At 38.0% G+C, this 14,253-nt stretch overlaps 1 protein-coding gene across 7 annotated transcripts in view; it reads left to right on the top strand.

The window, feature by feature from the left end:
• Window positions 1–10,065, top strand: part of EIF4G3 (eukaryotic translation initiation factor 4 gamma 3) — a 319,284-nt gene extending 309,219 nt beyond the window's left edge. For 6 of the 7 annotated variants that reach the window (XM_036256520.1, XM_036256521.1, XM_036256522.1 and 3 more), the window contains 3 exons: window positions 4,627–4,711; window positions 6,126–6,272; window positions 9,141–9,518. In XM_036256520.1, the coding sequence (XP_036112413.1) occupies window positions 4,627–4,711; window positions 6,126–6,272; window positions 9,141–9,322 (414 nt within the window). In that variant the 3' untranslated portion in view covers window positions 9,323–9,518. Of the gene's footprint in view, window positions 1–4,626; window positions 4,712–6,125; window positions 6,273–9,140 lie in introns of all 7 variants that reach the window. The other variant, XM_036256518.1, reaches the window with a different exon arrangement.
• Window positions 10,066–14,253: the final 4,188 nt, after the last annotated feature.

Consider the following 14,253-nt stretch of genomic DNA (forward strand, 5'->3'; position numbering starts at 1 on the left):
TAATGAAGTTTGTTTTTATTCTTACATGTATGTATATTTGAAATGCTAAGGCTGTGTTCCTATTTTTGTAAGATTCGTAGTTTTTGTAAGGTCAAATAAAAATACTAAGAACATAAGCCATTTTCCTGGGTCTCTCCTTAGCTTAGGATATACCCTACATTTTACCATTAAAAATATACATTTTTAGCCCTGGATGGTTTTGCTTGGCGGTTAGAGCATTGGCCCGCGGACCAGAGAGTCCTGGGTTTGGTTCCCACTAAGGGCATGTACCTCGGTTGCAGTCTCACACTGATGTTTCTCTTTCTCTCTTCCTCCCTCTCTCCTTCCTGCTGTATCTGAAGATAAATGCAAAAGTGTCCTCGGGTGAGGATTAAAAAAATATAAATATATATATATATACACACACACACACACACACACATTTCTAACTTTTCTTACATTTTATTAAATACTAGCCTCAATAAAATTAATAAGCAATATGTAGTTATTATGAAGGTGTTTAGCTTAATACACTCCCTTCTGAAATTGTGTTTTTTATCCTCAGCCTAGGACACGTTTTGCATTTACCTTCAGACAGAGTGGGAAGGAGAGAGGGGGGAAGAGAGAGAGAGAGAAACATATATGTGAGAGAGACATATCGAGTGGCTGCCACCCACATGACCTCAACCAGGGCCGGGGACAAACTGCAACCAAGGTATGTGCCTTAGTGGGAACCGAACCCAGGACTCTCCGGTCCACGGGCCAACACTCTAACCACTGAACCAAACCGGCCAGGACGCTTCTGAAAATTTTATACCTTATTTATCTTGTGGAGTCTATTGATCCTGTCTGTTTTTAATATGTTACTGTATTCCTTTAAATAGTAATTCTTGTTTATTTAGGTATGTCTTATTCGTGCACATTTTCCATGGGAACATTTAATAATCCAAGTTGAAAGAAAGCCATGGAGGGCTAACATAGTCTTCTCCCTCTTTATAAATCCTCTTTTATAGTCCTCCTAATTAGTTATTTTTTGAACTACTCCTAGGCATTGAGAAATGATGAAACTTCTGATAATATGTATTTTTTATCTGTTTTCTCCCATGTCTATACAAGATAAGTCTATCATCTTGCCTAGTTGGGAATCCTTTAATTAATTGTGATAATCTATTATTGTATTCCTGTCTTCCTCTCTAGGTTCTTTCATTCTTTCTTGAAGTCTTAGTATCCAGACCCTTATTAGGTTACTCTTATCCAAACATAACCTGGATTTTCAACATCACTCTCGAAGTGATCACCAGATGAGCAGTGATCACACTGAGCACGATCACCAGATGTGGTCCCACAGAGTTCAGTGGTGGTTTTATTTTTTGTTTTGGACTCTGTGCTCTTGGCAGGCTCACCACACTAAACTCAAATTGCTCTTTCTGTGATGTAGTACCCACTCTTTTGTGTTCTATGGTTTAGATATCCTCTACCATTCTGAACTTACGTATTTTGTTTCTGAACCAAAATGGGTTTTTAAAATTTATTTCTGTTTATGTTCATCTTCTTAAAATACACACTTTTTTTCCTCGGTTGGAACATTTTAGATTCTGACTTGGTCATGAAATTTGCTTGCCATCTTTTTCACTTTGTAGTCTCCTTTCATTTCACTAATATGCCAACTGTGCCCTCATCCAAGTTAGGGGTGAAATGTGAACGGGGTGGGGCCAAGGACAAAACAGCATACTTTCAGGGACTAGACTGCACCCCTACCCCCGTGGACAGCTCTTAACCTTTTTATGATGTCACATCATTCTACTGTCTAGTTCTCCTTTTCATCTTGTCTACAAGAAGATATCTATCATTAGATAATTTGTCAAATGCCTTGCTAAAATCCAGAGGAGTCATACCTATAGCCATCTGAGCTACCACATAATAATCAAGTCAGAGAAGGAAAGGTTAGTTTAGCATGACTTGTTTCTCATGTACTTACTTAGTCCTCTTAGTATAACCATCTTTTCTTTCTAACGCTTTAAAAAAAAATAAGTTGGTTTTGCCACTATTTTTTTTTTATTAATTTTTTTCTGTCTTTTTTAATCCTCACCCGAGGACATTTTTCCATTTTTTGTTCCAGATAGAGTGGGAGGGAGAGAGAGAGAGAGAGAAACATCGATGTGAAAAGGACACATCGAGTGTTTGCCACCCGCACGACCCAACTAGGACTGGGGACAAACTGCAACCGAGGTACGTGCCCTTAGCGGAAACCGAACCCGGATCTCTCTGGACCACAGGCCAACTCTCTAACTGCTGAGCCAAACCGGCCAGGGCTAATTTTTTTCTTTATTGATATCAGAGAGATGAAGGGAGAGAGAGAGAGAGAGGGAAAGATCAATGAGAGAGAACATCGATTGGCCGCCTTCTGCCTGCTCCCCACTGGGTATTGGGCCCACAATCTGGGCATGTGTCCTGACCGGGAATCGAACTGGTGACCTCCCAGTGCATGGGTCGACGCCCAACCACTGAGCAACACCGGCCGGACTCCTTTCTAACACTTTTAACTCCCTCATGTGATAGTTTCTTATCGAATGTAGCATAGACTCGTATCAAGCTTGCTGGTATGTTATTGACATCATATACCTTCTTTTCTCTTTTAGATGTCAGGTCATTATTTGCATATTTAACATCGTTCTCTTTATGATTTTTCATAGCTCTCCATCATGAGCAGTTTGGTCTTTTGTTTTCACATATATTGTAGAATGTTGCTGATTTTACCTCTTCACCCATGTTGGGCTTCATTTTTTAAATATCTCATTATTTATTTTGTCTGTTTTGGACAAACAATTATTCTTCTTAAAGAGAAGACAAAGGGTAAATTTTACTGAATGTAGTTAATACCTAATAAAGATGACTTTATAAAGGAGCAAGAAAGCAAAAACAATAGTAACTAAGTTCCCAATTCATATAGATGTTTGTTGCTCTGATACCAATATTATAAATCTGATTTTGCTTATGTTTACCAATTAGCAGATCCACCTTTCTTCTTGCCCGTTTTTGTTGACATCTTTGCTTCGTCTATACTTGAATGTTCTTGACATTTTCTTCATGTCTTTTTTGCTCTTGAAGATTCAACTTTATTTGGCAGAAAAAATATGCAGTTTGTTTCTTTAAAATAGAAGAAACCGCTAAATGGTTTGGATGTGGTATTTATTATCTAATTATATTACTCTAATTCGTTTCTTTTTCTCAGATTCTGCTTGAAATTTAATCCCATGGGGATCTCAAATGATAATTTAGTGCTTGAAATAGTTCCATCCACTGGTTTGTAAAGTATTGTTGAGCCAGAAAGTAATGGTGTGCTTTTATTCTCTCATCTGTTCTTCACAAATAATTGTTCAGACATTGAAGTAATTTCTGGGGCTAGACCAGCGTTGCTTCAGTCTAAATAAAATATTTTCAAAAGAGGTATAAAACAGCAGCTGACTAGAACACATACATCGTCTTGAAATCTTTTACGTGTGGCTCTTGCCCACTCCATCCTCAACCTTCGCTGTCAGTAGTGCAGCACAGGCCTCTGTTCTTGGGGGAGAGCAGTAATGAAGCCTCTTCCTGTAACACAGCCCTCCATGTTCGACTCTGCCGGTGTCCGCACAACTGGCCACCTCACTTGTTAGCACTCTTAATTCTGCTCTCAAGAAACTGCCAGTTCCTCCCGAGTGATATTTGAGGTTAGGTATTTGACAAAGAGAAAGCTGCTAGTTAATCCTGTCAGTTCTTAAATTCATAAACATTAAATTGATTATCTCTAAATATCTTTGGAATTCCTAGCTTTCTAACACAGAAATTTATAATGACAGCTTTAATTTTTTTATGGCCATTTTTAGACTGACCCTTTAAAAAAACAAGCTGAGACAACTATTAATTCTGTTCACAGGCATAAGGAACATAATTTTGATAAGTATTTAAAATACCTGCCTAGAAAATGTCTTCTTTTAATTGTCATTTCCTTTTGCTACTCATCTAGTTCAGGACAGTGTTTTATAGCAAGAAGATATTAAGAGAAGCAAGCTAAAAAATAAGTTTAGGGCCCATTTACTTAACATACTTCTAAATAGATTTTTTTGCTATCCTTAGAAAAGAGTATCTGTTTTGCCACCATCATGTGAAGGATTTGTTTGAGGTGATGCTTGAGATTACTCTCTAATTCAACATTAAAATTAAGATGAAAAGCAGTGTTAGCACACCTAAAAGAGTTGCATCTTACTGAGAAAAGTAGCCTTGAACCACACTATGGTTGTGGTATAGTTCTTTCAAATTTATAGATTTGGAGAACTCATCTTAATATAGGTTATTTATTGAGGAGGAAATAATGTTTTTAAATCATTGCACTTACAAATGTATATAGTACACAGCACTGTATTATAGAATAAGCAAAGGATAGGCAGTGATAACACACCCCTGAAAACTAAATACTGCTACTTAGACAACATTTTCAGTCAGAACTGGCAGTAGCCTAAGTATTTTCCAGTGAATTCAATGATTAATTTTTGCAAGAAAGTTGAATGTGTGACCCCATCTTCCCTTAGTGCCAGACTTAGTTAAAGAGAAATAATTTCTCTGCTGTGTGAGAGTATCTTTAACTGTTCCATTTCCTGTTGATATCAGGCTAACCTAGATGAAAGCCAGATGAGTTCACCTACATTCCTTAGAGCTTTAATGACAGCCGTCTGTAAAGCAGCTATTATAATAGGTAAGTAAGGTTTCTAAAGGCAAAACTTAACATCTGAAATCCTCTCTGTGTTAAATACTAATGATTTGGACCTGAGTTTGTATTGTCTTTAAAGCTTGTCCTATATGGCTCAGTTATGGGTGCCCTTCTGTCTCCAACGCCTGGCTGCCTCAAGCAGGGCTCCACTAGCTGCTCTGCCTGCAAAGAGCCCAGATCTGAGCAGCTACTGCATGCCTTTGGTTGTATTGTATTGGGTTGCATGTGGCTTTTTTAGTTCACATTAAAATTTGTGAATTTACTTTTCACCGCCAACATTCAAAGCCTCTTCCTCCTTCCATTCAAGAATTTTAATGAACAGGGTGAATATTCTTAACCCACTAATATCAATCAAGACTAATCTTAACAGGAAAGCCATTTTATATAAATACATAAATGAAGAAAGAAATACCAATTGCTGCTTCTGCTTTATGTTGATCTTATATAAGACAATTTCATTGAATGTTGTTGATGGATTTCATAGATAGATAGGATTAGGATTTTAGGATTGGTAGAAACCCTAAATATTCCAAGCTGCCTATAATATTTAACAATATTTAATGAGATCATCCTATTAACCGCACAGAAATCCACATATCTATCACTGAAATAGGGGGAAAATTTTCTTCTGCTCAAAAGTTCTTCAGAATTTTAGGTCTCTCTTTATTATTTTTGAAGATAGTTTCAGAATTGTCATTTTAAGATTTTCTGTCAATGAATGTTTTTTCAATGTTAGTTCTTTAATGAGGTAAACAAGCTACATAGTCTTAAAATTTTTTAAATAATTTCCATTGTCTATGGAAACATAAGACTTTGATACTGTAAAATCAGAGTCGGAAAATATAAAAACTGCTTTTAGAAACAAGATTGTGTCCTAGTGCCAATTCACAGAGGAAATAAAACCTTTTACCCCTTGACTCTGAGGGTGCTTTCCTCGGCCCCTTTGTATTGTGCTTCTGCCAAAAGGCCTCGATCAGATAGGTTGTTGGCCACTGTCACAGTTAGTCCTCATCCTCCTTATAATCAAGTGGTTCTAATTATTTTATCCTTCTGAAAAGATTTGCATGAACTATCACCCTAATTTCCCTTCTAATGTTCCGATTCTAGTTTGGAATGCCATAAAAACCACTGTATGTTTGACTAAAGATAAAGACTTGGGTACACAGCTCTTGAGGGAACCCGGCACACAGAATATATAATCCTCTCCATGTTCTTTTATTATTTCAGAAAGAATGTCCCATTAAGAATTTCAGAACATTTTGAATTTCAAAATCTCTGCCTTGGACCCTCTTGTTTCCTCCTTCCTTATAGAGTCATATGTGACTTAATGACTCAGAAACTGAAAATGGCTGTGTATTAATTCCCTAAATCTAATGCTTAGTTCTTCTATCACCTCTAGCTGACTGTTCCACCTTCCGAGTGGACACTGCTGTTATCAAGCAGAGAGTGCCGATCTTACTCAAATACCTTGACTCGGATACAGAGAAGGAACTGCAAGCACTTTATGCACTACAAGCATCAATAGTAAAACTTGATCAACCTGCCAGTAAGTTTACATCTTGCTACAATTAACCTAAACAATGGGTGAGATTTACCCAGGCCAAGTCTGTCTAATAGAACTTTCTGCAATAATGGAAGTACCTTGCAATGTGGTAACCATAAGCCACTTATGTCAGTGGAGCACTTGAATGTGGCTGTTGTGACTAAGGAACTAAATTTTAAATGTAAATAGTCACTGTGGTTAGTGGCTACCCTATTAGTGGCGGTCTCGGGCATCTCCATATTAGTGTGTGTATCATATAATATCTCTCTTTTTTTGACACAGGTCTTAATAATGAAAGAGAATGATACTCTTCAGAATCTTCAGGCACCCAACAAAGACATTAAGGCATTAAAAAAATTTTTTTTCCTTTAGTGGTATTAGAGAGAGAGGAATTGAGAGGGAGAGAGAGATAGAAACATCGATGAGAGAGAACATCAATTGGCCGCCTCCTGCATGCTTCCCACCAGGGATCAGGCCCACAACCTGGGCATGTGCCCTGACCGGGAATCAAACCGGCAGCCTCTTGGTGCATGGGTCGACACTCAACCACTGAGCCACACCGGCTGGACCATTAAGGCATTTTAGATTAGTTTTCAGTTAAGGGTTATGATGAATTCTGGCTAATGAGACAAATAAGGTAACCTGAGACCTAAGCCTTGGTGATATTGGTAAATTAACTGAATTGTATTAAATCTTAAAAATTTAGTTGGAACTTGTGAGAGTGGTAATCACATGGCTATTTTAAAGATGAAATAGTTCCTTGGCACTTCCTTAGATTGTGACTTTGCAAAGTTTTCCTTCTTTGCTAGTGCCGATGAATCTCTCTAGGACAGTGATTTTCAACTAGTGAGCCGCAAGAATTTTTAAACGTGCAATAACTGACTGTTAGTCAGGGGCACTGGCCTCTTTTCCCTTAGATTATCAAATTTAAAAATGACAACGGCTAACACAACAATAGCCGTTGATGTGAATAAATCAAAATTATACTTTTTTTTGGTCAGATTGTCAAAAAATACATTTTTGGTGTGCTGCAGAATTTTAGTAATTAGTTTATGTGTACCATGAGATAAAACAGGTTGAAAATTGTTGTTCTAGGAGATAAAGGAGAAGATTGAAACAAATCATTCTCAGGGTATTACTGGAGAGACGTTGAAGTCTGAATAAGAGAATTAATCTGAATACATTTTTCTCTCTCTCCAGACCTTTGAAAGGTTGTTGAACATTATGGCTTCATTTTTCTATCCTTATAGGATGAGGGCACTAACTTTTCAAGAGATGGTTAAATAGTTAGATGAAATTGATTATCAATTTCAATAAACCCAGGAGAGAGGTTTAATTTTAGCCTTATGACCAACATAATCATGGCCACGTGCTTCCGTTTCCCCCATAGACCAGCTGGGGTTTAGAGAAAAAAGTAACTTCAATTTTACTTTGACTTATAAGATTACAAAATAAATATAAAGAAAAAATTTAATATAACTCATTCTAAACCTAATATTTATTAGCATTTATTGTCTATTCCACTGCTGATACGATTGATCAGCAAACTGACTTTAAATGGATTTTAAGAACTTGTTTGAAGAATTTTTAGAAAAAGAATATGTAAAACCCTCTTTAGGATTTATATCTTTACCAATTTTCTCCCTTTATTAAACAATAATATAGATGAGGTTTCCACTGTGAGAGTAAAATGGAAAATTAAAATTGCCCAGATCAGTCTGGCTGGTGTGGCCCAGTGGTTGAGCATCGACCCATGCATCAAGAGGTTGCTGGTTGGATTCCCTGCCAGGACACATGCCCAGGTTGTGGGCCTGATCCCCATTGGGGGACATGCGGGAGGCAGCCAATTGGTGTTCTCTCTCATCAATGTTTCCATCTCTCGCCCTGGCCCGTTTGGCTCAGCGGTTAGAGCGTCGGCGTGTGGTCCAGAGAGACCCAGGTTCGGTTCCCACTAAGGGCATGTACCTCGGTTGCAGTTTGTCCCCGGCCCTGGTTGGGTCGTGCGGGTGGCAGCCACTCAATGTGTCCCTTTCACGTCGATGTTTCTCTCTCTCTCTCTCTCTCTCTCTCTCTCTCTCTCTCTTCCTCTCTCTCCCTCCCACTCTATCTGAACAAAAAATGAAAAAATGTCCTCGGGTGAAGATAAAAAACAAACAAACAAAAAAGCAAAAATGTTTCCATCTCTCTCTCCCTCTCCCTTCCGCTCTCTCTCAAATCAATAAAGGAAAAAAAATTTTTTTTTAATAAAATAAAATTGCCCAGATCATCTGAGCATTGAAAACAGTTGACAGATGAGATAATTTTAGCCATGTTTTTCATGTAAATTATTACTCTTTTCATTTTGAAAATATTAGAAGGGGGAAAGTGCATCCTGCCTTTTCCTCCCAAAATTTGTAAAAATAATGTATTTTTATTGTAAAATTTCAAAAAGAGAAATGTATAAAAATTTTTTAATTATTATTTTAATTCTCACCCGAGAATATATTTTAGGGAGAGAGAAACATAGATATAAAACAGAAACATGGATCAGTCACCTTCCGTACATGCCCCAACTGGGGATCAAACCGGCAACCTAGTGACGTGCCCTGACTAGGAATCAAACCTGCAGCCTTTTGGTGCACAGGACAATGCTCCAACCAACTGAGCCACCCAGCCAGGGCTAAAAAATTATTTTAGACTGCTTACATCTTCTTTTCCTGTTCTGTAGACAAGTTGTTCAGCTATTTATACTATCAAGGTAGAGTATAATGAATTGCCATGGATGCTCTTCTCTCGAGAAATTAATGTGCATTCATCGGTTGCTTGGAAATACAATCTTTGCTTCACAACTACAGTGCCTTTCAAACCAATGGTTTTTTCATTTCCTTACAGATTTGCTACGGATGTTTTTTGACTGCCTGTATGACGAAGAGGTAATCTCAGAGGATGCCTTTTACAAATGGGAGAGCAGCAAGGACCCCGCAGAGCAGAATGGGAAGGGTGTGGCCCTGAAATCTGTCACGGCATTCTTCACGTGGCTTCGGGAAGCAGAAGAGGAATCTGAGGATAACTAAAACTTAAAATACACAAAAAGAAACAAAAGAAACAATTTAAGTATTTTTTTAAAAAGTTTCACGTCTTCGCCAATCACAGTGCAGCAAGGCCAATTTTCGCAGAAACCCCACGTGTGCACGAGTGGGAGAGGGGAAAGAGAAAAAAGGTGATCATGGAGGAAAAAGGTACTGGAAAAAAGTAACTTCAACCTGAGGGCGGGAGCACTAAAACCAAAATACATGTATTATTTATAGAAAATATTTTCTGTTATAATCTTTTCTTTTTAAACGAGGACTTATACTTTTAAAAAACACCTCTGTTTAGCAAAAAAAAAAAGTTGAGAACTTTTAATTTATTTTAAGGACTGCAAATGCCAGTGTAATTTTTTAATTTGCAGTTTCTGTAAACAACTTGTATAATAGAAAAGCAGAGAAATAAATTTCCCTCCCCTTCAGATGCACCTCACGTTTGTTTTAAAAGCAGAGTAGTTAGTCCAGATTTAAGAAGGTTTGGGGTGAACAAGGTAAGAAAGATTTTTTTTTTTTTTGGCATCAAATCTTTCTGCCTGCCTCTCAGCTTGCTTCAAAAAATTGAGAAAAAAAATCACAATAGTAATCAAAACATACATAACCTTGGAACATAAAGAAATGCTGTGGACCAGAGAACTCCAAGAATTGTTTTAAAAAAAAAAAAAGTGCTACCCTTGGAAAAGTACTCTTAATACTTTTGAAATCTTAGAGCAACTATAAGGCTTGTAAATATATAGAACAAATATTTAAAAAAACAAAAAGAAATTGACTCAATACTATTTCTTTTCACTTTCAAAATATAAAGAACAAAATAAAGACAAACATTGCAAGTTTAAAAAGTAAAATGACTTCTCCTTTTGACAGCTGCTGCATGTGTGCCCATCTCTGGGAGGTGCTGTTTGTCGTCTAATCCAAATCACTCCTGGGAGGGGGGAGAGGGAAGGAGAGAGTGTGCACACGAACACCTGTGTGTGTGTATATGTGTGTGTGTGTGTGTGTGTGTGTGTGTCTACAATTGGGAAATGCAAGCTACTTTTGGGTAAGAAGGGTACTTGTGGAAGAGCCCCTCTGGAAGGCCAGAGACACTTCTTTCCAACACCAACTAGAAATGCATTCAGGGTGGGAGCAAACCTAAGGGCAATTTTTTAAATAAATGAGCGTAACACTGTATGTCTTAGGACTAGGGACATTAATTCACTTTGAGACTACCACTACTTATTTTTAAAACATCAATCACCTTGCCTGGCTGATGTGGCTCAGTGGTTGAGCGTTGACCCATGCACCAAGAGGTCACCAGTTTGATTCCTGGTCAGGGCACATGCCCAGGTTGTGGGCCCAATCCCCAGTGGGGGGCATGCGGGAGGCAGCCAATTGATGTTCTCTCTCACTGATGTTTCTGTCTCTCTCTCCCTCTTCCTTCCTCTCTAAAGTCAATAAAGAAAAAAATATATAAGTAAATCATCAGTTACTTCCAAAGATGTCTTTTAAAGAATGAAAAAAAAACCTCCCTGGCCAGTTTTCTCAGTGGTTAGAGCTTTGGCCTGTGTACCAAAGAGTTACAGGTTCGATTCTGGTCAAGGGCACATGCCTCAGTTGCAATTCAATCCCAGGTTCTGGTTGGCGTCATGTAGGAGGCAACCAACCAATCAATGCATGTCTCTCACATCGATGTGTCCACCTCACCCCCTTCCTTTTCTCCTTTCATCCCACTCTATCTGAAAATCAATGGGAAAATAGCCTCTGGTGAGGATTAAAAAAAAAAAAGAATGACAAAAAACAAAGCTAAAGTATACTTTTTTAAAAGTTGGTGTGGGCTTTAAAGTCAAACCAATACCATCTGTGAAAATCATATTGTTCCCCAACTTCGTCTTCACTGAAGCCACTCATTCTGGTGAGTATAAAACCAACTGTGGTTTGGGCCTCTCTTTCTCCTACAGATTTTGTTTGTTTTTGTCTTCTTTTATGAAGCTGTAGTCTCTGTAGATGGTTTTCTGTTTCAGTTGGTTATAGGCCATCATTCTATAAAATATACTTATGAAGAAAGACAGGCTTCTCCCAAATAAACAGTCTTTGTATTTTGTATCTGGATAACCAAAGAGTTCTTCTGGCTTTCATCTCTGAAGAAATATTCACATTAGGAGACTTGGCAAGATTTGTGAAGCACCCAAACAAAATTTTCCATAGCAATAAGTTTTTTTCAGAATCTAATTGAACACAATACAGGATTCCCACTACGTGAGCCCACAGAGCCCATTCCACAGTCACAGAAAAGCTGTTCTCAAAGAACCAAGCACAGAAAGTCTTGTGACAGCATCTTTCATAAAGGATGGGACCTGAAAAGCTGTTTGGGAGTCTGGCTTCGTGCTGTTGGGATTTCTCAGTTGGAAGAAGCAACCTGATTCTCTGATGTATACTGAGTTTTAACAGCTGCCTGAATCCAAGTGCCATAGGGTTATAATCCAGGAATCTCCTAAGTGATGTAGGATTTGTTGTTGTTTGTTTTTTAATTTTTATTTTATTTTAGTTTTATTATTTTTTTTTAGAGAATGGGTGGGGGGCGGGGGCATCAATTGGCTGCTTCCTGGGCACATGCCCTGATCGGGAATCAAACTGAGGACCTCTCAGTTCATGGGATGACACACAATCCACTGAGCCATACCGGCTGGGCAAGGCGTAACTGCCTTTGACATAATGGCAATATGTTTACAACCATCAGTTAATTCTGAACAGGTTCTTGAGAATTCTTTTTTTTTTTTTAATCTTCACCTGAGGACATTTTATTCATTTTTTGTTCAGATAGATTGGGAGGGAGAGAGAGAGAGAGAGAGAAACATTGATAGGAAAGGGACACATCGAGTGGCCGCCACCCGCACGACCCATCCAGGGCCAGGGACAAACTGAACCCAGGTCTTTCTAGATCACAGGCCGATGCTTTAACCGCTGAGCCAAACCGGCCAGTTAAGATGTAGTTTGACTTGGAATGTGAGGTTTTATTTGTCTTTTTCATTGAAGCACATTTATACATGGTGACTATTTATTGAGTAGCTTGAGGCTGCCTACTTGTCGTGAGAGTAAAAGTGCACAGTAAAGAATAAAATGCTCAAATCAAATTTAAAAACAGAAATGCCTTGAGAAGAACCTCTACTACTAGTTAGTCCCAGTGCACTAGTCTTGCAAAGATCACCTTTCCTATTCAACAAGCTTGAGCTGTAGGTCTGCATATCCTTCAGTAGTTTAGGGAGGGATACTCTTGCTAGCTCCAGATACCACATGTGTCCCCCAGAGGGGAAAATGATAATCTGTTAGTGTTGGGACTACCAAAAAAAAGACATTGTATTACCAAATCATGAAATTATATATATATATATATATATATATATATATATATATATATATATATATATATATGAAACTGAGCCACACTAGCCAGGGTCCCCCTATTATTAACATCGTACATTACCATAGGCCATTTGTCAAAACTAAGAAACCAGCATGGGTATGTTACTATTATCTCCAGACTTTACTTGGGGTTCACAGATATCCTCTTTTTTGTGCAGGATGCATTCTAGGATACCACATTGTATTTAGTCATCATGTTTCTTTAGTGTCCTCTGGCCTTTTAATATTTTCTTGTTTGTCATGACCTTGACAGTTTTGAGGAGTCCTGGTTGAGTATTTTGTATAGTGTCTCTCAATTTGAGTTTGTCTGGCGTTTTCTCATGATTAGACTAGGGTTAATTAGACTAGGGTTATTGGGTTGGGGTAGAAATACCATGTAAGTGAAATACCCTACACATCTCATCATATCAGGAGGTACATGACATCATTGATGATGTTTAACCTTGACCATATGGTTAATCTGGTCTCCAACTCTAAAGTGACTTTCCCCCCTTTCTTACTCTAAGCTATTTGGAAGCTAGTCACTAAACCCAGCCCACCTTGGGGGCAGAAGGTAGGAGAAGGGGAGAGAATTAAGCTCCACTTCCTTCCTGGAGTGGGGAGAATATACAGTAGTCCCTCATCTGTGGGGGATAAGTTCCAGGATGCCCAGTGGGTGCCTGAAACCATCGGTAGTACTGAACTCCCTATACACTAGTTTTTTTTTCCTACACATACATACCTGTGATAAAATTTAACTTATAAATTAGAAACAGTAAGAGATGTTAATCAGTAATTAATAATAAAATAGAACAGTTGTAACAATATGCTGTAATAAAAGTTATGTGTGGTCGCTTGTTTCAGAAGATCCCTTGCCGAAATCTTATAGCCTAATGCTTTCTGATGCAACACAATGCTTTCAGAACACGTTTTCTGTTCATGTCTTCACTCAAATGTAATGCCTTTTCCATCTCAACCAAGCACTTATGCATTGTGGCCATAACTTTGGCAGTTCGAGGTACAACAGCAAAAGTATCATGAATTTCTTTTTCCTTCTTCACAATTTCATATATTAGTTCTTACTGTAGATCTTAGCAACCTCAGCATACGAATTTTTTTCTTATTAACTTGAAAACTTTACCTATTTACTTAAAGTAAGTACTTTACAAAGACTTCTCTTGGATATATCTGAATTGCTAGCATCCCTGCTGTTGCACTTTGGTGTCATTATTAAGTAAAATAAAGGCTACTTGAGCACAAGCATTGTGGCAGTTGATCTGATAACAAAGACAGCTACTAAGTGACCAACAAGTAGTTGGTATGGACAGTAGGGAGATGCTGGACAAAGGGATGATTCACGTCCTGGTGAGATGGAGTAGGACAATGAGATTTATCATGCTACTCAGAGCAGCGTGAAATTTAAAACATGAATTAATTTATTTTTGGAATTTTCCATTTAATATTTCTGGACCACAGTTGACTGTGGGTAACAAACCACAGATAAGGGGGGTGGTCTACTGTACTTAAATTATCTGGAATTCTCT

The sequence above is a fragment of the Molossus molossus genome, unplaced genomic scaffold (assembly GCF_014108415.1).
Source record: "Molossus molossus isolate mMolMol1 unplaced genomic scaffold, mMolMol1.p scaffold_m16_p_12, whole genome shotgun sequence".
Taxonomy (NCBI): Eukaryota; Metazoa; Chordata; class Mammalia; order Chiroptera; family Molossidae; genus Molossus; species Molossus molossus.